Raw genomic sequence first — 24,884 nt, forward strand, 5'->3', positions numbered from 1 at the left:
TGGTGTGCACTGGGGTATCGAACCCGAGACTACCTGGAGAAGGTGGTCTGAGTTCGGTTGCTCCCGAACTGTGGCAAGGTTCGCGTGAATGTGCAAGCAACACAGACTCGGGAGCGCACTTGTTCAGGAAGTAAAGTATCCCGGGCATGTGTAACACTGTCCATATCATTGTTTCCTCAACACACGAGAGAGCCGAGGTTGATTCCACATACTCCTAAGAGTCAAAGTTAAAATCAAATAATTAAAATAAATTATTATACTGTGCATAATAGCACCAAAATAACAAAAAATTACAACTATGCTCAGTCGCGTTGTGTTCTCTATGCGTTTTCCGTGTGCGTATGCGATGGCGTAACGTGACTGCAAACACACCTGGGTTTGATACAACTATTGAGTGTGAAAGCAGACCAATGCTGCGGGCGGCGCCGGGACAATCGCGCTCGGACAGCAGCAAATGAGCCCAGTGTAAAAGCCCTCTAAATGAGACCCTGGACCACAAAACCAGTCTTAAGTGGTGAAACTGTAATTGAGATTTAGCTGAATAAATAAGCTTTCCATTGATATATGGTTTATTAGGATCGGTTTATTAAAATCTAAATACTGAGAGAATCGCCTTTAAAATTGTCCAAATGAATTCTTAGCAATGCATATTACTAATCAAAAATTAAGTTTTAATATATTTACAGTAGGAAATTTACTAAATATCTTCATGGAACATGATCTTTCCTTAATATCCTCATTATTTTTGGCATAAACAAATTTTTTTGTAAATTTTGACCCATACTATGTTTTTTTGGCTATTGCTATAAATATACCCCAGCAATTTAAGACTGGTTTTGTGGTCCAGAGTCACAAATAGGCAGCAGGTGCAATGCATACTCAGGTTTTCGTCTTTGGAGCCGACCGTTTGAGATAGTTTTACTCTTCCAAGAACCTTTGGTATTCGTTGAACGAGCGATGTTATGTATATGCGGGTGTTATGGCGCTGCTTTGGGTGGTTGGATGCTTCGTTGAGTGGGTGCACACTACAGACGTGTGGTGGTCATCTCTTCTTTTTGAATCAGCACAACTAAAAGAACTCTTTCTAAAAGAGCATTTACAGGTGCATCTTTTTAAAGATGACGTTGCTTCTGGCAAACTCATCATCAAAAAAGATGATGTTGCATCATGCTATAGATGATGTATCATCTGTGAATTTCTGGATGCAAGCATTGCCTGCTTGTTACCTGGAGCTGGGCGATGGTCACGATAGCTGGCTAATGTGTCTGGTCATTAAGCACGCTGTGGTGGCCTTCGTGGATGAGTCATGTTCTCATTGTGGGGACATGACCATCTCGGAGTTGCGAACTGGACTCAATTACCTCATCACTGTTGTGCTTACCAGTCGTATCCTTCGGAGCTCCCCCCGATGACCGGATGATGATTGCTGCATGAGAGGGTGGGCATAAGCTTTCTGGAGAAGAAAATTCAGCTGTGCTGCCAACTTCTGGGATGGTGGCAATGCCAGAATCAGACCCAGAGATGACAGCTATGCTTGCCCAGGCTGCCGAGGGGTTTGGGATTGAGAAAAGACCTGGAAGCACCTGGAGCAGCAAACCGTGTCTCCCTTCATGGGCATGTAGGCATTCATCCAGTCTGACTGTCAGTGCTTATGGCTAGTGGAAAGGCGGCCTCAGCTTTACACGCTGCAGCATTCTTGCAGGTTCATCAGGACAATGCACAATGAAAGACAGGTTTTTTTTAATTCCCCCGTGTCCCAGACCGGCCTCTTTGGTTAAGCAGTCCATAACTTTGCCCAGGCTACTCTTCGGGAGATGGTGATTGCACCACTCCCTCCCCCAGAGGAGGGCCAAGTTGAGAATCCTTTGTCTCATCTCAACACTAGAGCGGTTTCTTCTATCTCCAGATCCCAAGAGAGCACGGAAAGCTGTGGACGGGCAAAACCCGGATCACACTCATTCTCCTCTTTCACCAGCACCAGCTCGAGAGTGCTTTCAAAGGCCCTATTGACGCCCCCTTTGCCACCGAGAGTGCCCCTAGAACAGGTCTCCAAGCATGCTGTGGTACACACAGATGCCTCCACCACCAACGGGGGGGACACGTTCAATGGGGAAGCCGTCTCAGGGGGTGTTGATGGGCCTCCAGCTTAATTGACATATCAGTTGCCTAGAATTGTTAGCAGTGCGCCTTGCCTTGAACTGTCTCAAAGGGCGCTTACAAGGCAAGCATGTACATTGCCACTGTTTCGTACATCAACCGACAAGGTCGTCTGTCATTCACATCGTGCCATTCATATTCTGGGTCTGCTCAACCATGCGGTCGATGAGCTGTTACGATCTGTTCTCTCCAAAGAGAGGAGACTTCATACCCAGATGTCCAGGTGATTTGGAGAAGTTTTGGGGCCAATCAGGTAGACTTGTTCACCTCTCCAGAAACCTGTCACTGGCGGCTGTTTTACACCCTGACCGGGGGAACACTGGTGACCCCCAACATATTCACTAGAATTTATAGCCTTCGGGTGGAGCTGGTATCCTCCTGTGTTCTCACCTCAAACAGGTCGAAGCACCTAGAGGCCCCAGCTTAGTGTCGGCTTGCTAAACTGCTACAGAGAGCCCAAACTGTAGACCCTGTCAAGCTCCTCCATCACCCTCAGCAGCCAGACTTGGTGGAGTGCCTGGAACAAGATAAATCCATGCAAATATCACATGCCAATGTGCATTTGCTAGTTTAGTTTAAACTCAGAATAGATTGCCCTCTCTGGCGAGATCCCCAATTCATGTGTCAATGTGACGTCTCTGTTCCCTCCTTTAGGGAACGAGGGTTACATACGCAACCAAGACTATTTTTATTATTACCATAATTTTTTATCCTCCAAGCAAAAATTTCTGCTAAATTTGTTGAATAACTGAAGTTGCCACATTTTGTTAAGATGAGTTATGGTTCCATATGGTTTGGATGGGATGGAGGGCTTCTATGATATTAGACTGCGTAGCCTATAATAAAAGATATAATTTTATTATAGTATCATTTTCGGGACAATTAGGGCCAGATTTGGGATTGGGGATAACAGTTTACATTTTGGGACTGTCCCGAATTTTCCGGGACGCCTGGTCACCCTATTGCATTTGGTCAACAAGGTGCATGCACTCTAGATGAAAGTGGTTTGTGGCAACTCCACATTGATTACTCAGTGGAAACATATGTAATTTTGTCCTCATTTTATTTCTGGTCATTTGTTAGTATTTAACTTGAATGGCACTGATTGAATGCAGAAACAACAACCAAAAAAACACTTTTACCTCCACCTGTACAGATTTACTTTTTCAGTGGCTGTAGACAGTAAGCAGCATAATGACAAACAACAGAAATACCAATTCTCACCCTGAAACTTCATAGCCAATACACATCTATAAAAATGATTTTTTTTAAGCCATAGAAATTGTTATTACATTTTTACAGGGTCAGTGGTAAATACATCAAATAACTGCAGACCCCGAACTTCAAGTACACATTCGTGCTTACTATAATAATATATAATCTGCCAGCATATCCACAAATGCTTAAAAGTCAGCAATACTAATGATGTTTTGTTTTGCTTTTCAGTTGCACAGTATAGAACTTACTTTTCTGTTATGCTTTTTTGTATCATTATATAAGTCTTTTTTTATTTTGCCTTTGCAGCTACCTAAATACACACACGTTATTATATAGGCATATAGGGAACATTTCAGTTCCATCTATTACAAAACTCCTGACGACTGTAGAAAAATGGGTTGTGACATAATAGGCCTTGAAACCCTAAGTAAACATTTTACTATCAGCATGACAGTAAACCCATTTTTCTCCATGTTCTTATATAAGTGTATTTCATGTTCTCTCTTGTAATATGTGTATTGTGCCATTTTTTTTTTTTAACTGAAGACTGCCAGCATTGAATTTCATCTTAGGATTCAATAGAGTGGCTCATACTTTCTCAGTTTCAATGCCAACCACGGAGTGCATTTAGCAATGTAAATTTCATGCATTATTACAGTTTCAACTTACCTATGCAACAATACATCAGGCTGTGTTTTGCATGGTTAATTTGACAAATGATTGCACTTGTTTTTCCCACAGGCTTTGATCGACAGCTCCTGCGTGTCCCTGGAGACTGGGATATTAAATCACATTGTCTGTTGAGGATTATATTGTTCCATAGTTCTAAGGCCTCCTTAATTCTCCAACAATATCTACATATATTACCAACAATCGTCTCATTAGGCAATTCTATTTTGCATCCTTTGTGCATTGAAGAGCGCTTGCTTAATTGTCCAACTTTTTGAAAGTTTTAGAGAGTATCATCAAAAAAAAATATATATATTTTCCATCTAGTTCAAGGCCAGGTTGGGACATCCTCTCAGACTTCTTAAATTCTTGTGAAATTATAATCCGTCTCTTTTATTTTGTAGGGGGGTGTTTAAAACTACCTGGACATTCCAAAGACGTTCCTCAGGCTGTAGCAGCAGATGATTTCCTTCAGCGTTTTCCGCATCTCCTGACTCCTGAAGGCGTAAATGAGAGGGTCAATGACCGAATTGCACATGATGAGGATGAGGTACATGTTGAAGTGCGACATGAAGCACATGCAGTAGAGGTTTCTGGGACAGGAGATCATAAGGATGAGGTGGAGAAAGAACGGGGCCCAGCAGACGATGAAGATCCCCAGAAGGATGGTCAGGGTGACAGCCGCCTTCATGCTGGCTCTTTGGTGGATGGAGTTGTAGCCCGGCAGGGCGGCGATGCGTTTGACGTGAGATCGCGCCAGCATGAACATGTGGCTGTAGAGGGAGGCCATGAGCACGAGCATGATGAAGAACATGGAGACCAAGCATACAATGACAGACGTGTTGTCAGAGTAGATAATGAAGACGATTCCACAGCCGGTGCAGAAGGTCCAAATCCCACCGATGATGAGCGCGGCCCGGCGCACCGTCATGATGTTGTGATATCTTAACGCATAAAAAATCGTGACGTAGCGATCAACGGCTATAGCTAGAAGACTACACATGGATGCCACCACAGAGATGCAGATCATAGAGTCAAAAACGTTGTCCATCTGTCTGATGAAATGGTCCTCCACCACCAGCTGGCGGTTGGTGAGTAAGTAGATGACGATGGTCTCCCAAGCGTTGGAGACGCTCACCAGCATGTCGGCCACGGCCAGGCTGCAGACGAAGAAGTACATGGGCGAGTGGAGGTTTTTGTTTTTCACTATGGCGCAGATGACCAGGATGTTCTCCAGCAGACTGACGATGCCAAGGATGAGGAACACCTCGGTGGCTATGTTGAGCTGTTCGCATGCTTTGGGCTTGGCGTGGGATGGGTTCTCGGTGGCGTTGAGGAAGTATGAAACGGGACTGGAGTTGACATGGATGGCCCAAAGGGACAGTGTGGCCTCTGAAGTGTTCATCGTGGATGAGGGATTCATTGGGAATGTTGTAGGCTTTTCTTGGAGTCACTGGGTTGGTGGATTGGGCATCTTTGGCCTGTGTGAAATGAAACAGATAATGTTTAAACTAGGAAGAATATCTTAAATATGAAGGTTCTTGATGGTTCCATGAAGAACATTCATGGAACATTTCTATGGGGGTTGCAGAAGCCAGGGTTAAAGAATGCAAATATAATATAGAAACGCATTTGCAGATGCATTGTAACTTCCTTACAGGGCTCTGTTGTTTTTAGCTGATTTGACGAACCATTGTTTACCTGATTCGTACCAGAGCGCTTCACCTCACATAAAATGCTGTATCGCGTGAGCTACCGAGCAAACCTCTACTGCGTTAGAAAACTCAGACATACAGAGCTGTTTATGTAACACAAATGTTTAAAAGTATCAGTTTTCAAATCTCGCATTATGTTGAAATTAGTGCTGCCAAATGATTAATCGCGATTAATCGCATATAAAAGTTTTTGTTTGCATAATATTTGTTAGTGTATTGTGTGTATTTATTATGTATGTATATACGTGCATGCACGTATTTAGAAAAAAATATTTACATGTATATAATATATATTCGTATAGTTAAAATAAATATATTTAATGTATAAACATAACATATTTTTCTGAAATATATACATGCATGTGTGTGTATTCATTTCTACATAATAAATATACACAATACACATATATTATGTAAAGGAAAACTTTTATTTTGGATGCAATTAATCGCGATTAATCGTTTGACAGCACTAGTTACATTTGTTTCGAAGTCAAAACATATTATTGTGCAAGGAATTGCACGCAAGTCAGGTTTTTTAATCAAAACCCTGAACGTGTAAATAATACTTTTTTTGTGTAAAGGAATAAAAGTTTTCAGTTTTACTGTTTCTAGTGCTCATTTCAATTGGAACATGCAGCTATTTGGACATGTATATGTTTTTTGAGTTTTAAAGAAATGTAGGTACAGGCATATATTTCCAATGAGCCTGCATGGGTAGGGAATCAAGGAGAAAACCCTTTTTTTTTAAGAGAGTGAATTGGAAAATGTGAATGGTGCTAGCTCATGCAAAATTTGCATCCAGAATGTTAGGATGTTTTGGTTAACAGGGCATTGATGTTTGGTTGCTAGGGTGTTCTGAGCAGTTGCTATATGATTGCTTACCACTTCAAGAGAAAAGCAGCCACACTCTGACATTTTAGATATGTCTTGAAACCCTTCATCAGTGAAAGCCCATGGGAATTTTCTCCTGTTGAACCATCTATCAGAGGGTAAAAATGGTAACCTGATCTGATCAAAAGTAATAGCTAACTTTTTCCCGAAAAGCCTCATGATTTGAGAAATTAATTTTGTGTGTAGCACAAAGGCTGCAGAGGGAGTTGGAACTGAAAGTCCCCTTGAATCAGAAGAGTGGTATGTTGTGTCTGGTGCTTTTACTGTTTAAGATGTTAACTTAATTATCAGTCAAAACCCATAGGGCAAAGAGGAAACATTCAGGCTCAGCCAGGATTAAACCAGAGACCTGGCTGTAAGGAAACAACACCACCCACTCAGCCACAATGCCACCCACGGTAATAGTATTATATGATGCAATTCATATATAAGTGCAGTTCAGATGGATCTCAGTGCTTGGAATTTGTTTATTTTATTTTATTAAATAAAAAGTGCAAAAGTCTAAATTGGAAAATGCATGCATTTACATAAAATATTTGAGTTGGTATATCACACTAATGACTACAATTTATTTGAACATACGGTAATATATTTGTGTAATGCTAAAATGTGATTTATTCCTGTAATGCAATGCTCCATTTTCTGCATCATACCTAAACTTAACAACTACCTTACTTAATATTCATAAACAGCTAATAAGGAGTTTATTGAGGTAAAAGTCATAGTATATGGTTTGTTAAAAGTGAGAACTGGACCTTAAAATAAAGTGTGACCTTACTGATAGCAGCAGCGAAGTCACTAAAAGAGCATAAAGATCACAAAGAATTCAGGATAAAATCCAAATTGCACACATTTTTGCTAATAGAGGCTCCACTGTACGGTGTTTTGAAAAAAAAAACGGTGTTATTTTCTAGCTTTCCTGGATGTCGCCCACATCCGGAGGACAAACCTTTGATCACGCACAGACCCAGACGATACCTAATTACGCTTTTGAATTCTTCTCTGGCACTAATTCATCATCTCGCTCTCTCTTTAATCTTTGAGATAGCACTTTGAAAGGTTAAGAAAAAAAAAAAAAAACATGACCGTGCCCCAAGGTCTTCCAGCGATATGAAATCTGCACTACGCACATCCTCAAAAGCATATGATCATCCGTTTCGTCACAGATAGCCAGTACGGTTCTGAAACAAGCCCATTGTTCATAAACACAGCCCTGCAAGTGTTTTACCAGTGAATTACTTTTGCTGTGAAAAAGGAGATTTATTGTGTGTTCTGGTGAGCGTCGCACAGGTCTCTGGATAAAGGATCCTCTATCTGAATGTGTGCGTCAGAAGGCTTTTGCTCAATATTAGTGTGCGTCTACTATCTGCTGATAACTCTACAGTAAATGAGTCACTGCCCGACCGAACAGAGAAACAAGAAAGTAAGAAGCACACAGACTCACAGCTAAATCAAATGACTGTATTGACGGGTTGATAGTGGGAGAGCAGAAAATAATGAGTGCTGAGAGCTGGACGAGTCAAGCAGAAACACAGAAATGACCAAACCTGTTGTGTTACAGTCTCTCCGTCCTACTAATGACTTCCTACAGCTCCGGACCATTTCAGCATGGACTAGTTCAGTTTATGAGTGAATGAGCCTTGCACAAGGGTAATACTAAACTGTTAAGACATTCATTTCTGGCGCTGAATGTACTGCCAGGCCCATAAGGAAACCTTAAATGTAGTTTGATGTATTTTCCATTGAAACTTGTATGGCATTCATTTTAATATATTTGTAATTACACATTTATATTGATTAAGTTGTAATTTTGCATTTGTGTTAGCTTAAAATAGTCAAATAACACAATACACGGTTGAACTGATAATCAGGCGTGCTTTATGTTAGTCAACTCATCAAAATACAGTAAGTGGACTTCTTTCAACAAATAATTAAAAATTATTAATTGGACATTATATATTTTATACATTACCAGTCAAAAGCTTTTGAACAGAGTCTCTTCTGCTCACCAATCCTGCATTTATTTGTTCCAAAATACAGCAAAAATATTTTTACTGTTTTCTATTTGAATATATTATAACATTTTATCAATTCCTGTGATTTAATTTTGTTTTTTTGCATTATTGCTCAAGTCTCATGATCATTCAGAAATCATTGTAATATTTTGATTTGCTGCTTTAAACACATTTGTATTATTATTATTATTATTTTATTTTTCTTCTTTGAAGAACAGAAAGTTCAGAAGAACAGCATTTATCTGAAATAGAAAACTTTGGAATATTAAAAATGTCTTTTGGTCAATTTAAAGCATCCTTGCTAAATAAAATAATTATTTTCTATCATTTCTAGACATTTTTTAAAATTAATTTCTTCTCAAGGATGCTTTAAATTGATCAAAAGTATATAAATACTACTTTGAAAATAAAAACTTTATAATGTTTATATATTATAACATGCACCTTTAAAAAGTGTATTTTAATGTCATAGCTGCCTTTATTTCAATAATTTCAAAGTACAGTTTTTAAATATACCGTATACTTTTAATAAGTGAAGTATGCTACAAGTGCACATAAATTATATATGTGTGTGTGTGTGTGTGTGCTTGCATGCTGTAGGCATAAATAATGCTACAAATCATATATCTTTTTGAAAAAAAAAATGAAAATCAAGAATAAATCCCATAGAGTTACATTGACAATCTACTGTGTAAGGATGCAAACATCATAGAGACTGTAGCAACAGAACAGTCTTTCAGTGCGCAGAACAAAGCAATAAATGAAGGAACATGGGGTTATATAACAGTGTTATATTATAATAACTGTAGAAAAGTCCTTTAACTAAGGTCATTTGTGAAATGCCCTGCAGTGATGACTCACACTCACAGCATCAATAAAACTTGAGTGTGAGACAGCGACAGGGTTTCAGTCCGTACATCTCCTAGCATCTTTATTGTGCATGGAAGTCTGTTTCATTTTAACAGAGGAGACTATAGAGTTCAATTGCAAAAACAGAAAACTATGTTTTGTTTTAGTTTTTTTTTTAAATCATGTTTTTTTTAAATATGTTTTTATTGTGTTTTATTGTGTAAGCTAGCTGCTGTTGTTGTTTTTAACCTTGTCAGAATAACCCAACTGCAGTTTGATTGAGATTAATTGGAACGCACAATGAAAAATCATGATTTCTGAGAACTGTTAAATACAGAGTTATCTGAACTCTTCATATCCAACATCGAATGAAATGCACGTTTAACATAATAACTGTGATTTGGACAAGTAAGACCTGTTTCGGCAGTTCATCCATCAAGTACCCTTGCAATCTGAGGGAAATCATATTGGTCCTGGAACATGTCATACTCGAAAAATGGGATACTTGAGTGCTTAGCAGCATTCTCCGAAAAGAAAAAATAAGAAAGCCATCACTGGGGCAGTGCCTTTTAAAAAGGTACATATTGGTATCTTATTTACCCCTAAAGTACATTAAAGGTACATATTAGTTCCTAAAATGTACATATCCGTGCCTAAATGGTACAAATGTGCACCTTTTGAAAAGGCACCGCTCCAGTAATAGCTTTTGTACCTTTTTTTTTCTGAGTGCATAATTCAAATGACATACATTTATTTTTTTATTTTTTTGTTTTTTGTTTGTTTGTTTGTTTTCTAATCTGATGGACAGATGGCATATTTTCTGAATCGAGACCGAGGGATGTAAAATGATAAGTATGCCAACAACATTGCACTGTGAATATATGATGTTTCTGTGGGAATATTTACTTTGCAAACTTTACGAACGGCGCCAGGTGAAATAAAAAAAAATAAAAATAAAAATGCTGGCAGGTCCCAGGTGGCAGAAGAGAAAATCTGGGATAGATTGTAGCCTAGTGCAAACACTTTAATATCGAGATTTGACATTTCAAAGGATTTCATGTTTAATTTTTCTCTCTCTCTCGCTCAGAAATGTGTCATCAATAGATAAAAGCAGAGCCTTCTCACTCCCATTCATGCATGGACTTACACATACTGTAGATCCAATGCTCAAATCCTCATTCTAGTTTGATTCAAATAATAATTTCATCATTTCATTTCAGTGGCTTATACTATTTTTGATGTAAATGATTCCAGAGCTTCACATTTGAAGATAATAATAATAATTAGTTTAAATAACTTTGTTAAAATGAGCTGAAGCAACACTAAAACATTTGTTGAACATTTTGTCACATGATTTTTTTTATCCACATTACTATGTGGTTTTAAGTTAATAATTTTGTGTTGAGACTACATTAATATTTTGACATAACTAAAATTAAGTGTAATTTTATTTAGTTTTTCAGTATTACTGGAGAATTAGTAGAGTCTCTATTGTTTTTGTCATTTACATTGTGCAGAAACGTGAACCCTAACTGTTTTTAACATGCTATAGTTATTATCTTATCCTAATTCATTTTCTCTTATCTAGCAGGAACTTAATTGGATCTAGGTGATTCAGCAAAACTTGATTTGTTTAATTGAACTTGTTTTAGTCTTGTTGTATGGACCTCAACTAACAGAGTGGATGTTTTCTTCATTTAATTATGTTTATTGAGCATATTAACTCTTTTTTTGGTCTGTGTCTAATGTCTAGGCCATTACATGCTTTTAAGAGTCCTCTAAAACAGATGCTGTCAGAGAACATGATTAATTATGAGTGTCAGTGCTGGCAGATGGTGGAGCTACAGCATCTTCCAGAGGGGAATAACAGAGCCATGCTGACCAGCAAAACCCTGACCCTAGAAGAAGAAGAAGAAGAAGAAGAAGCCCGGCACCGCTGGGACATGCTCCCACATTAATAAACTACATCTGATTCAACATCTGTGCATATTCTAGCTCAATTCATTACCTGCCCGCTTCAAAGGTCCACCCATCTTTGATTATCTTCACACGATTTTGAATAATTTTTATAGTTTTCAAAGAAACTGCTGAATTTAGAGAAAATGTTTTTCTGGCCAGATAACACTACTTTTATTTTTATTTTTTTTAACCAGTAAAGATTCGCTGAATGGAGAGAATATTAAACAGCATCCATTCATCAGGCCACATTCATAATGTGCACTTAAAGGGCAAATGCATCTTTTCACTTTTAAAATAAATGGCTTTCCTTTCTTACATATATTTATGTTTTTTAACCCACTGGACAGCGTTACTCCCAACCATGGAAAAACAAACTCTAAACCCATGCGTCGATCAATTTACTGATTACAAAAATGATTTGTGTTTTTACAAACATACTTTGCTCTGAGACTGATCTCAAGTAGTACTAAATACAGAGTGGAAAAGTGTGTCCTTGGGGAGCATTTGCTTCTTTATATAAAGCCTGTTTGCCTTTTAACTTCGCACTTTTGTAGTTTTCTAACAGAAGTGAGCTAAAGTGAAGGTCTGAGAACATTAACTTGGTTTTCTATAATGAAGTTGTCTCTGGCATGGACAGACAGTTCTCTGTGTAACTGTTTCCCATCACACTGCCTTGTGTAAGGGATAATGTACATCCACGCGCTTGTAAAAGGATTTATTCTGCGATATGAGAATGGAAATCACTCTTTAAAAGAGGACGTGTTGTAGAACAATGGGAGGAATTATCCCCATGCTGCCAACCATCTATGTGTGTCAAACCAAAGATTTAAAACCGCAACAGATGAAATCAAATGTTCCAGGAAAACAAGCAGAAAAAAAGGATTTACCTAGAAATGAAATCTTTCCAGAATAAAATGGCAACATTAGCTTGAGCACATTTGTATCCAGCTTGCGCATGTGCTACATGAAGCATTAGCAACAAAATTAAAAAAACAAAAATTGAGGCTTGGGGGAAATCTGACAGCAAAAGCTTGATGGTTAATTTGATGGGTAATTTGATGTTTAAATTAAATTAAATTAAATTAAATTAAATTAAATTAAATTAAATTAAATTCTAAATTTTTTTTATAAAAAATGGCTGTGAATATTGCAGTGAATAAAACATTTCTTTTTTGCTCCACATTCGGGTGCGAATTTAAAAATAGCAGATGGTTTCAGGATCCTCATTAGAAAGTAGTGTTTTGACAGCAAACATAATTTCTATTCACCCCGTTATCCAATCTCTGTCTCCTCGCGTGATTCTGACCTATACCTCAGAGACCATCACCTGCATTCAGACTCATCCCGCATTTATTCAGCTCTTACAGAGTTCCTAGGAAAGGAAAGGATTTTATTCATTGACACAGACACACATTCTTTTGCAGAAATCTAATTGGTCTGTTCTGCTCTGTATAGAGTATTTGAATCACGGAGGCTTCTGGGACCCCACACAAAGACAAAGACTGCAATTGATCTGCCAGCATTGTGCATTTCTCATCGCAATGAATCACATTCAGATACAGAATCATTTTATGATCTCATGGCCTGTTCTCAGGGGTGAGACATTTCTTGGAAATCGTGTTATAAGAAAGCTTATAACACACCTATACAGTATTCAGAAACTGCAGTGGAGGCATGCTGTCTGCGGAGTGATGGAGGATGAGTCACTACCCTCCAAAGTAGACGAATCCTGATGAATAAATAATTGCTTTTTTACAAGCCAAATTGTATGATGTGTGGCTAGAAGCAGACACTGGGTCATTATTGTTATGGTTGGGATCTGAACTCAGGTAATAAAACATTGTTCATTATTACCTTATTATAATTTAAAACTTTTTGAGGTTTTGCTATTATCTTCCCTTGGGGAAAATGTAGTGTTAAACTGTTGCTAATCTTAAAAGTATATTTAAAGGAAAAACTGTACTTGCAGATAATAATATTAAGTATGATATGATATTATATTAAAATAATATTACGGTTATTTTGTTTAAAAAAAATTTATATGCAGATTGAAAGTCTCTTCACATCCCAATAGCAAACACTAAGTTAAGTGGTCTGAATGTATTTATATATAGCCTGTTTATATCATCTATGGGCTGCAGTCCGAGGGCTATGTTAGGCTGTCCTATAATTTAATTTATAAACATTTTCAAAGGGTTACCAATTTTTTATCATTTATCAGGAATGCTTTAAAGTGATAATCCATCAAAACTGTTGCTAATATTTACTGATCCTTGTGCTGTTGTTTTCCCTCCAAAAACCTCAGTTAGTTTAGCACAGTGCACATGAACAGGTTTTTTTTAATACATAAATTAGACCAAAACAAATAGAATAGAATAGAATAGAATAGAATAGAATAGAATAGAATAGAATAGGTAAGTGGTAGTATTAATAAGTCAGGTGAATGTGAAAAAGATGTGCCTTTAGATGTTTTTTGAAAATGGCTAAAGACTCCACCAGCTGGGGACAGTCTAGGAAAAGGTCTGTGAGAGAGAAAAGAGCATTACAATAGTCTGAAGAGAACAAGAGCTTGGACAAGGAGTTGTGCGGTCTGCTCTGTTAGAAAGGGTCTAATCTTCCTAATGTTGTATAGGGCCTGCAGGACCAGGCCGTTGTAGTAATATAATCTGTGAAACTTTACTGATCATTAATCACAACTCCAAGGTTCCTGTCTGTCCTGGAAGGAGTTATAGTTGATGAACCTACAGTAGCTGTATAGAAAGGTTGTTATGAAGTGCTGGGTTGACTGACACCACAAGCAGTTCTATATTAGCAAGGTTGAGTTGAAGGTGAATATCATCCAGCCAGAAATGTCTGTCAGACAGGCTGTAATGTGAAAAGCTACTGTCGGATCATCTGGAGAGCAATGATAGGAATAGCCATCCTTTGAATGACAGATCCTAAAGATGACATGTAGATGGAAAAAAAGAAGTGGTCCAAGCACTGAGCCTTGAGGAACCCCAGTGTCAAGATGAGGGTGGACAGAAGGATCTGGTGGTTAACTGTGTCAAAAGCAGCAGACAGATCTAGCAAGATGAGTTCTGAGGATTTGGAAGCAGCTCTTGACATTCTCAGGGCTTCAGTAACAGAGAGTAGGGCAGGCTCAGTTGGGTGGCCGCTTTTGAAACTAGATTGGTTGCTGTCCATGAGGTTGTTCTGTGCAAGAAACATAAAGAGTTGGTTGAACACAGCTCGCTCAAGTGTCTTTGCATTGAACTGAAGAATAGATACTGGTCTGTAGTTTTCTAAAAGTGCTGGATTAAGAGAGGGTTTCTTAAGCAGTGTGGTAATATGTTGTTTTAGTAGTGGAGACACTTGCAGAGAAGGAGGAGAAGAGTGACTGATACACACTAAGGTCTGTCAAGTTTTTTGATTTGAGACAGCCAGGGGGCAGAGTATATGTGGTAGTATGTGTTGGTCTAGATAAAAGGGGGCAAAAGCTGTCTAATCAAGATGTTAGAGTGGAGCAAAGAATGTAAGTAGCAGTGTTTGTGTCGAGTGCTGAAAACTGAGAGGGGTGAGGAAGTGAGGATGAAACCATAGAGGATAGGTGAGTGGGAGAGAGTGAGCATACGGTATGCTGAAAGGTGACCTGTGGAGGAGTGTTGTTGTGCCCGGGGTCAGTGTGAGGTTAGAAGTGATGAGGAAGTGGTCTGAGGTGTGCAACGATGTAACTAAAGTGTTGTCAGTTGAGCAGTAGGGTGTGTAGATAAGGTCCAAATGGTTACCTGATTTGTGAGTAGCTGTAGTAGAATGAGACAGGAAGAGTGTTGAAGTCAGCATCCTGTGGTTTATCTAGGTGGATGTTGAAGTCACAGAATAGTACACAAGGGGAAACGTCCTCAAGGAAGTTTGAGAGTAACACATCAAACTCATCTAAAAAGTTACCTACTTAACCTGGGGTATGATAAATAACTACAAAATGGATTTTAATAGGTTAGGTTATAGTAATGGCACGTGATTTAAATGAACTGTTGCCAGTAAGAGATGGTAGGCCATCCATGTCCATTCTTGGGAAATCAGTAAACCCGTCCCTCCACCCCTCAAAATCGAGAGTGGCATGTGGGAAAAAGTGAAATTAGTGGAGAGGACTGCAGGGGTGGCAGTGCCCTCAGGTTTGACCAAGTCTCAGTTAGGGCCACGAAGTTGAGACTTGAATGAGTGGCAATAGATAAAAGAAAGTCTGCTTTGTTTAAAGCAGACTGGCAGTTTTAGAGACCAGTTGGAGCAGAGGGTAAAGTAGTAGAGGACATCCTTTGAATGACAGATCCTAAAGATGACATGTAGATGTAAAAAAAGAAGTGGTCCAAGCACTGAGCCTTGAGGAACCCCAGTAGCAAAAAGCTGCGAATTACAAACCTCACCCCTCCAAGACACCCTGGAGGATCTATGTGAGAGGTAAAACTTTGACTAAAAACATAAAAACTCAAGTGCCTTGTTGATGTCCTTTCTGGGTGGAGTCACGCAGGTCGATGGTCTTTACACTCGTCGGTCCTCACACAAGGAGGGCTGCTGCGGTGTACTGAGCCATTATTTACTCCCCTGATTCCACGTAATTCAATTCAGCTGATCACACCTTATTACTTATCAACCGAAACTGCAAAGCCATGCGATGCACACGAGAACAAATGCGACACAAAAAAATGCACCTACCATAGTAAACACAGTAAGCAAAACAATGTATCCCAGCAACGACAACCGTGCTAAAATCTGATGAGAAATGATACAAAACACTTACATACTGCTGTCCTCTTCTGCTGCTTCTACACAAATAATATATTAATATTGTATAAATATTCCAAATATAAATAAAGACTGTCCAATAATGCAGTCCATTTTCCTTTCAAATCATCTTTTTTTTTTTATCAGGCTCCCATAAAAATAACATTTTTGAAAAAAAAAAAGGCAAAAAGGCTGTAAAAGGCACTTTAAAGTGAAATTACTGAACATAAACATCGCAGCCTGATAAAAAAAAAAAAAAGCTTATTTAAAAGAAAAAATCTCTGCGTTTTTGGTTTTTGCATCTGTAGTCTTCAACTGTAATATTCATAAATTCAGTATTACCCTTTATAAAATTACACCACTATGATCCACCTTGTTATTACATATCATTCACAAGCACAAAGATATAAATTAATAATGATCTTAGCTTGATGTCACCTTAAATTAACCCCTATGCACATGGAACACACACACACACACAGAATGTGTCATATGAGAATTATAATAACTGGTCTATGCGTCATCTGTTTCAGATCATCATGGTCACAGAGTTATGAAAGCACTGAGGTCTCCACACATTTAGTGGCTCATTCTTGTGGTGTGTTGCTGCCACAAAACTGAGCTCTTTTACAGATCAGTAAGGAGGGTTTCGGATGCTGCCTCAAAATTCGTTTTGCCAACTTCAGAAAAGGAAAATAAGAGACAATCAGGGTTTTTCATAGAAAAATAAGGGACAGAATAAGGGACACAGGCCTATTATATAAATATATAAACAGGTATATATTTTAGATATGTAATGATTTAATGGAGTCTCTTATGCTCATCAAGGCTGCATTTATTTGATTAAAAAATACAGAAATAAAACAATAATATTGTGAAATATTATTGCAGTTTGTAATATTGTTTTCCTGTCTTATTATACTTTAAAATATAATTGTTTCTCAGGCAGCACTGAATTTTCAGCATCATTGCTCCAGTCTTCATTGTCACATGATCCTTCTGAAACCATTCTAATATGCTGATTTACTATCAGTGTTGAAACTGTTGTGCTGCTTAATATTTTTGGAACCAGTGTTCCATAAATAAAAAGTTAAAAAGAACAGAATTTATTTAAAAAAAAAAAAACATTTCTAACAATATTACTTTTTATCAATTTAATATCTTAATCCCTGCTGTTTAAAAGTATTCTAAAAGTTTCTTTAAAAAAAAAGGAAAGGACTGATGCCAAACTTTTAAAAAGTAGTGTATATTTAACAAAATGTTTATTTTGATTAATATTGTTCTTTCTAGCTTTTTATTTATCAAAGAATTCTGAATAAATATCACAGGTCTGTGTCCAGCACTGGTAATAAATCAGAATATTAGACTGATTTCTGAAGGATCATGTGACTCTGAATACTGGAGCAACGATGCTGAAAATTCAGCTTTGATCACAGAAATAAATTATATTTTAAAGTATATTAAAATATAAAATGGTTATTTTAAGTTGCAATAATACACTATTTCACAATTTATGAAATTTACAAAATATATGGTTTTATTCTGAATAAAGCTTTAATACAGCAACTGGATGCACGTCCATGTATAACGCTTCTTATTGCTTTGTGAAACTAAGTGTATAAATGGAACAGTTTTTTGGAGCTGATCTGACGATCTGAGAGAGAGAGAAAGATGCAGAACAGGGCAACGCAATGAACCGCTGCTTTAGAACATTGGTTTTGAAACTTGTGAATTAATCAGAATCATTAGAAGGGTTCTTTGTTTTGTGTTCCCGGGGGCGGGGTTTATCTGGGTTCGTGATGTAACAGAGCTGGGAAGAAGCTTGTTGTAGTCTCTTACCAGCGGTTTTTGTAGGCATTAAACTGCCAAAATTTTAAAACCCATCTCTGTTTGCATTTAACTTTCAGAGCTGAAACAGTTTTACAGATATTGTTTATGCTCAAACAGCAACGTTACACACTAACTAACGTAAAAAAGTTGAAACCACAATCAACCGACCCCATTAATTCTAAATTTAGAGTTTATTATTCGTAAGGTCTAGGTGATCATACAGCATTTGCCTTAAATACGGGATAAAATGCTTCCTCTATAGTTTTGCAGTTTGCAACCCTACTCAGAATATTTCACAATGAATGTGTTTGTTTTCTATTGTGTCTTGTTGTGGATAAACATGTGCAGAACAGCTTGTTTTCTAAAGAGAGCTTCAAAATGTCCTGGTGGGCCACTTCATGAATAAAACATGTTGGGAACACCTTGTTCTCCTCCAGTCTAATGAAGCTGAGACCTCGTTTCTGAGTACTGAGATACTGAACTGTCTTGTTTACTCTTCACAATCCTTTACCCCTCAGCTTATGCTTTTGAAATCAGAAAGAAATTAATATAAAATGAATGAATGGCAGATGACGACAAGCATGCAGTATGGTAATCAGGGTACATTTCTATTCTACACGTTATCCAAAACATTTTAAGGTGCACTCACAAGTTTTTGATGGAATCTGCAATGCATACATCTCAGACTTGAATTTCAAATAACCGTGCAGCATGAATGGACAAATAGTTGTTTCAGTCTTTTGTCTCACTAGCTGTTCTACTGCTTTTTCTTAGGAGATGCAAAAGCAAATCATTGAAATGAACAAGAAACTATTTTTACCACACTGTTTCCTGAAAACATGGAGTTTCATGAATTATGGAAGTAAATCCATTTATTTAAAGCAATTTCAATTCAAATGACAAACGTTATTAACATACTGCTGCTAGCATGTGCTATTAAATAATATATATTTTTAATTAACTAAACCCTAGTGAAAAAGAACTAGCCCTTGTGAAAAAAAAGAACATTAGCATTCGTTTAAAAGAGTATAGCCTGCTTAAAAAATAAATGATATACTTTAAAATAATAAATATAAGGGTGAACTGAATGTAATTTAATTGCATGTTAATTGCAGTTCAGTGAAAATGCGTTATAGTTTATATTTATGCTAAATGCAATTAGGTGCACTAATGTAGAGTGCTTCTTATGTGGTACATGAAATGTAAAAAAATGTTTCATATATTGTCACTGAAATATGGTTAAAGTGAACTGTTAAATGTACTGACAAGCATTAATGATAAACTAAAATATACATTAATGTAATTTCTATTGAAACTTGTGTTATGTATTTAAATATATTTGTAATTACAGATTTTTTAATATGAAAACTGTATTAATTTTAATTAAAAAAATGTATAACACACTACAGTTAAAATCATATTCAAGTATTTTACATGTGCTTTATGTTAGTCAACACATCAAAATAAGTGTACAGTACTTCATAGAAAAACATGACAAAGTATTATATACAATTATTCAAAATTACTTCAAAGTAAAACTTTTAATTTGATTTATTATTACAAAATGCACTTTTTAAAAGTGTGTTCGGAAACAGTCATGAAACTGAACTCACTATTTAAATGCCCTTTTGTTTCATTACATTATCTGCAAAAATATACTGTTAACATTAATATACTTTTTCACACGGGTGTGTGTTGCCTTTAACATTTTTGCTGATCGTCAGTTGTTTTGTTACAGTAGTGTGACAGCGTGCTGATATTGTTTATCTCTGTATCTCCTGTACATAATACAGAAATATACTGGAGAATACATAAATCCAGATGTGCTGAAGAACAAGTATGAGGAAATGATGCAATGCACTGAAAGCACTGCTATTATATTCTGACTGACTTGTACCTTTTAAAACAGATTCAGGTTGCTTTATTTGTCACCATTTGGGCCACTTTAAACAAACAACACAGACAGTGGACAGCATAATAAATTATAAAAGTGCTCCAAATTCCCATCATCACTTGCAATATTTCAAGATTGTGCAACTGAGTAACAGCTGCTGGAACAAATATCCATCCTGCACTATGGGACTATAAACCTTCATCCAGAAGAAAGAAGCTGGAAGTCACTGCGCAAAGGAGTCGTATCTTTAAGATCGAGCCATTCATCTGCTGTAACTGTCTGACAAACAGAGACACTGGGCGAAGCTCCCCAGCCAGCCTACTACTGTAGATCACGTAACAAAAAATGATCTTCTTTAAAGACAGATTTCCAAACGAAGATTAAAAAAAAAATCAATAAAAGCACAACAGAATAAAGTTATCATAGTTTTGTCAATGACTGTGAAAATGGTCAACTTTCATAATTTGCTTCAAAGTTCAGTTTTTCGTCAATAATTTCCCCGAGATATTTATAGGATTTCACACATTCTACAGGTATGTGTGAACAAACCATTGTTGTCAGAAGATTTTACAGTTGAGAAAGTACTATAACATACTTTATACTATAACATTGTGCTATTAACTAGAATCATGTATACAGTAACCTACAAGTTACATTTGCAGGAATGTGCAGCCAAACGGCTTCTCTCAACCCATCTAAAAATATCAAAGACACATATTTTGGCTATTTTTCTTACATAACACTGAACAGAGAGTCCTCACATACAGTATGTGGCAGTTATCAAAGATGTGATGCAGATCTGTGTTGATTCCCCAGGGCTCATTAAAGCAGGGAGCATCTGATTCAGGCCTGTGGATTTAGACCCCGCTCCAAATAAACAACCTCCTTTATCTAGGGCTACATGGATGTTTATTGCTTTTTCTTAAATAAGCTCAGAGGACCTTCTTGACCTTCAATGAAGCCTAATGTTCCTGCTGTGGTTTGCGTCCATGCACCACTGCAGCAGGCACACACACACACACACACACACACACACACACACACACACACACACACACACACAGAGAGAGAGAGGGATGTGGCATGATCCACCCACACACACACACACACACACACACACACACCCACGCAGCTCTGACTCTGCAATGCCTAGCACAGGATGCGTCTCAAATCCAGTTATCCACCTACCAGCATTTTTGGCATCAGAGGTGCTTTCCAAGTCATTCTCAAAATCTATTTATGCCACGCTTACAAAGACAATACAAAGAGCACATAAATAGTACAGATACATACAGAGAAACACAAGCAGCTGAACTGACTCACATCGCACCTACTGTATAATGGTCGAGAGTATGCAGTCTATTAGCAGGGAAATGCCAAATGAGAGAACCACTTGCTTCAATTAACCAATTACAAAAAAAACAGTTAATTTGAGGCATCAGTCAATAGCATACCTAGAATTTCCTTTGCAGTGTTTTACACCTTTGTACTGAATCAAATATATGTATCGTGTTGACACGATATAACCTACTGTATAGATTATATTACGAAAATTCACCATGGTTTTATTATAGTGAAAGTGTTAATGTTAATGGTTAATGTAGTTAATTTGTGGTTACCATGGTTTAACTAGACTAGTAACCATTTTGGCTTTATTTGTGGTAAAAACCATTCTTAATCTATATCTATAATATCTATAATAACCAAGTCGGTTGTGTTGTGATACGCCTATCGCGATTTTTTCTTGTAGTGACACTTAAGATCTTTTGATGCTTGAGTTATTATTTATACATATCTAAACCCCCGAGTCATGTAGTTCGGTTAACACGAAGAGCAGGACTAGTGAGCGTGCGCTGTAGCGCGTTATTCACGGCGGACAGAGACACGGAATAAAAGTGAAGAGAAGCAGACTTCACTTTGAAGTGTTGCATATACAGTGCTATCTCTCCAGTCCTGCATGAACACTTCTGCCACATCTTGAAATGGCACATCTTAAGAGCGCTATTCCGACTTCAGCCGCTGAAACAGATCCAGAGATTCACTGAACCGAGTCATTTGCGCATGGGACTTCTGCTTTCTAAGGTTTTGAGGTTTTGAGACATACCCACACGCCGTCAGTATACCCTCAGTTTCTATCAATAGTAGTCCAACAAAAACTAAATACAGTCTTCGAAAACAGTTTTCGATCCCTGAACCTAATGAATCCAAGCAAACAACCAAACCACCAAAGATGGATGGATCAAGCACCAAAACACACAACATCATTCCACAATGGCAAAGTTTTTAAGTTCAAAAACACCAGAAGTTTGCTAGCTTGTTAACTTATATTAAGTTACCTGTCGGGGAGGAGGCCTATAATGCTGGCATGATATCATTTATGCCACATAAACTGCATTTAACATTTAGCAGCAACAGCATAATAGCTACCAGCTTTTCCTACTTATTATATTATTATTCCAACTTATTGGAATAAGTATTGGAAGTAACCATGCAATTTTGTGTTTTTCTACGTTTGGGAAGTTAGAAATGTCATTTTATGTCGCTGAGCGACAGTAAAGTATACGCAGTTTAGATGAAATCTTGATGAATGAATATTGAGATTTCAGCACTAGAGAGCGGACAGCGCCGAGTCCGTGATCCGCATCAGTGTCCCTTCTCCAGTAAACTGACAAAATACAGGCTGATGTACTAAAGCCGACATGCAGAGTTCACATGGTTAACAAGCTTAGTAATCACAGTAGGCTATCTCCCAATGCTCTATTCATGCAAACGACGCGGTGATGCTTTTTACAACGAATATACTTCATTACAGTGCGACAAACGAAAATAGTATGTATCTGTCAAAATAATGTTGCATAAGTTTCGGTGGGACGTAGTGCACCTCGAACACATTTGGGCACGGCACAAAAAAACAAAGCTGAAGTTTAATAATCGACTCACCTGTTAGGAGCAGGAGTTGTTTTGTGCTAAACCTGTTCACTGCTATGAATCTCAGAGACTGTGTGTTTCCTTCAGTCCAGGGGCGTTTATTCGCGCCGGAGGAGGATTTATAAAGATCTAACGGGGCTCTACTGCATCAGATGCATATATAGGATCGGGAACAGCGACAGCTCCTCCTCCAGAGCTTCTGAAGCTTTCAGAGCATCCTCACACTACAGGAACCAGGCTTCATTAAACACTGCAATCAAACTCCAAGTCTCTGAGTTTTTTTTCATATTGCAAGACTAGAATGCTAGCAACTTTCCAGAAAAGAGCTGGGTGAAATATTTCTTATTAACTGTATATTGAGTTGGGTATAGTACTATTTTTCACATTTAAAATTCCAGTTGAATTTTTGTTTGTTAACACATTTTTATTCTTTATAATTTGTGGCACCAAACAGAATTGCAATAACAATATTAATGATAACAAAAAAAAGCATAATAATAATAATAATAATAGCAATATAAATAACAATAATCATCTATAATTTCCTTTCTTTGCAACAAGCTGAATACAAGAAGATGAAAGAAGGCTGCAGGGGATACGAGCAATTCAGTCATTAAGAGATTAATCTGCAAATTTACTGCGTCAATCATTTAAAAGTAGACATAGTATGATATAGCTGGCAGAATTTGAAGGGATAGTTCTACCAAACATGAGAATATGCTGAAAATTTGCTTACATTCAGGCCATCCAAGATGTAGTGGGAACAGATTTAGAGAAATGTAGCATTACATCACATGCTCACCAATGGATCCTCTGCAGTGAATGGGTGCCGTCAGAATGAGAGTCCAAACAGCTGATAAAATCATCACAATAATACACAAGTAACCCAGATGACTTCTGCCCCTAAATCAACACTTTGAGAAACAGAAAGCTACAAAATAATAATTGTTAATAACGTTTCCTCCAGTGAAAAAGTCCATCCTCTGCTGTTCTCTCACATCAAAATCCACCAACATATTCGTTTCGAACTTTGTTTTCACTTGTTATCAGTGCTTGATCTGTGCATATTTCTCCCGATTCAGACAAGATTACACTTACAAAATTCACAAAATGCCTTGATGGATTTGTTTCTGAAAAACAGCTTTTCCCTTCACAGACATTAATGGATGGACTGGAGTGGTGCTGATTACTTGTGGATTACTGTTATGTTATTATCAGATGTTCAGACTCTCATTCTGACGGCACCCATTCACTTCAGAGGATCCATTGTTATGCAATGCTACTTCTCCAAATTTAGACTTTATTACTCTTCATTTTACAGAAATGAATAAGTAACAGTGATTTGTCTTCTTCCAAAGAGGATGGGGCCTCCTTTGCTGACTGCACTGATGACAGAATGATGTACAGTCTAAAAAACCTACATATAGCTTATGAATTAGTTTGTCTTATTAATTTACTTATTCACTTTAAGTTATAAGAAAATAGCTGTAACACCCACATTTCTTATAATGTGTGGAGAACGATGGACACCAGTGACGCTAATTTATGTAATGTGACATGATTTATTTTTGTCTTGGAATTCCTGCATTAATTCTTGAAATTCTCTGGGTTTATTTTGAGATAGGACTATTTTAGGTCATCCAGATTCGTCAGATGAGTGACAGCTCAACGTCAGGATCAACATGTGAGAAATGTGCTCAGACTGAACCCATGACTTATCCTTAGAAATGGGAACAAAAAGCGCATTGAGAAGACCATATCAGGGTGATCTCTGTTACCACTGCCTGAACAAATTTCAGTAAATCCCACACAACTGTGGAAGACAATTACTGATTAGGGAAGCAGAAAAACAAGGTGACTGCCGTATGTTTGATTATATATACTTATATGCATGACACTAAATGTTAATTATGATTATGGCTCTCAACAAGCTAATGAGAAACTTGTGATCGCAGTCACAAGTTTGTTCTTTTGAAGTCATCATGGATGCATAAATAA

General features: G+C 37.4%; 1 protein-coding gene across 1 annotated transcript; it reads right to left on the reverse strand.

The window, feature by feature from the left end:
• Positions 1-3,901: 3,901 nt before the first annotated feature.
• LOC113119175 (melanocortin receptor 5-like) lies at positions 3,902-23,048 on the reverse strand. The gene is made up of 2 exons (XM_026288434.1): positions 22,899-23,048; positions 3,902-5,525 (listed from the first exon to the last, which is right to left on the reverse strand). Exon 2 carries the CDS (start codon positions 5,465-5,467, stop codon positions 4,463-4,465), a length of 1,005 nt encoding a protein of 334 aa, XP_026144219.1. The 5' UTR covers positions 5,468-5,525; positions 22,899-23,048; the 3' UTR covers positions 3,902-4,462.
• Positions 23,049-24,884: the final 1,836 nt, after the last annotated feature.

The sequence above is a fragment of the Carassius auratus genome, chromosome 19 (genome assembly GCF_003368295.1).
Source record: "Carassius auratus strain Wakin chromosome 19, ASM336829v1, whole genome shotgun sequence".
Classification (NCBI taxonomy): Eukaryota; Metazoa; Chordata; class Actinopteri; order Cypriniformes; family Cyprinidae; genus Carassius; species Carassius auratus.

Excerpts from the sequence above, each read along its gene's own strand:
- LOC113119175 (XM_026288434.1), bottom strand. The coding sequence starts at position 5,467 with ATGAATCCCTCATCCACGATGAACACTTCAGAGGCCACACTGTCCCTT.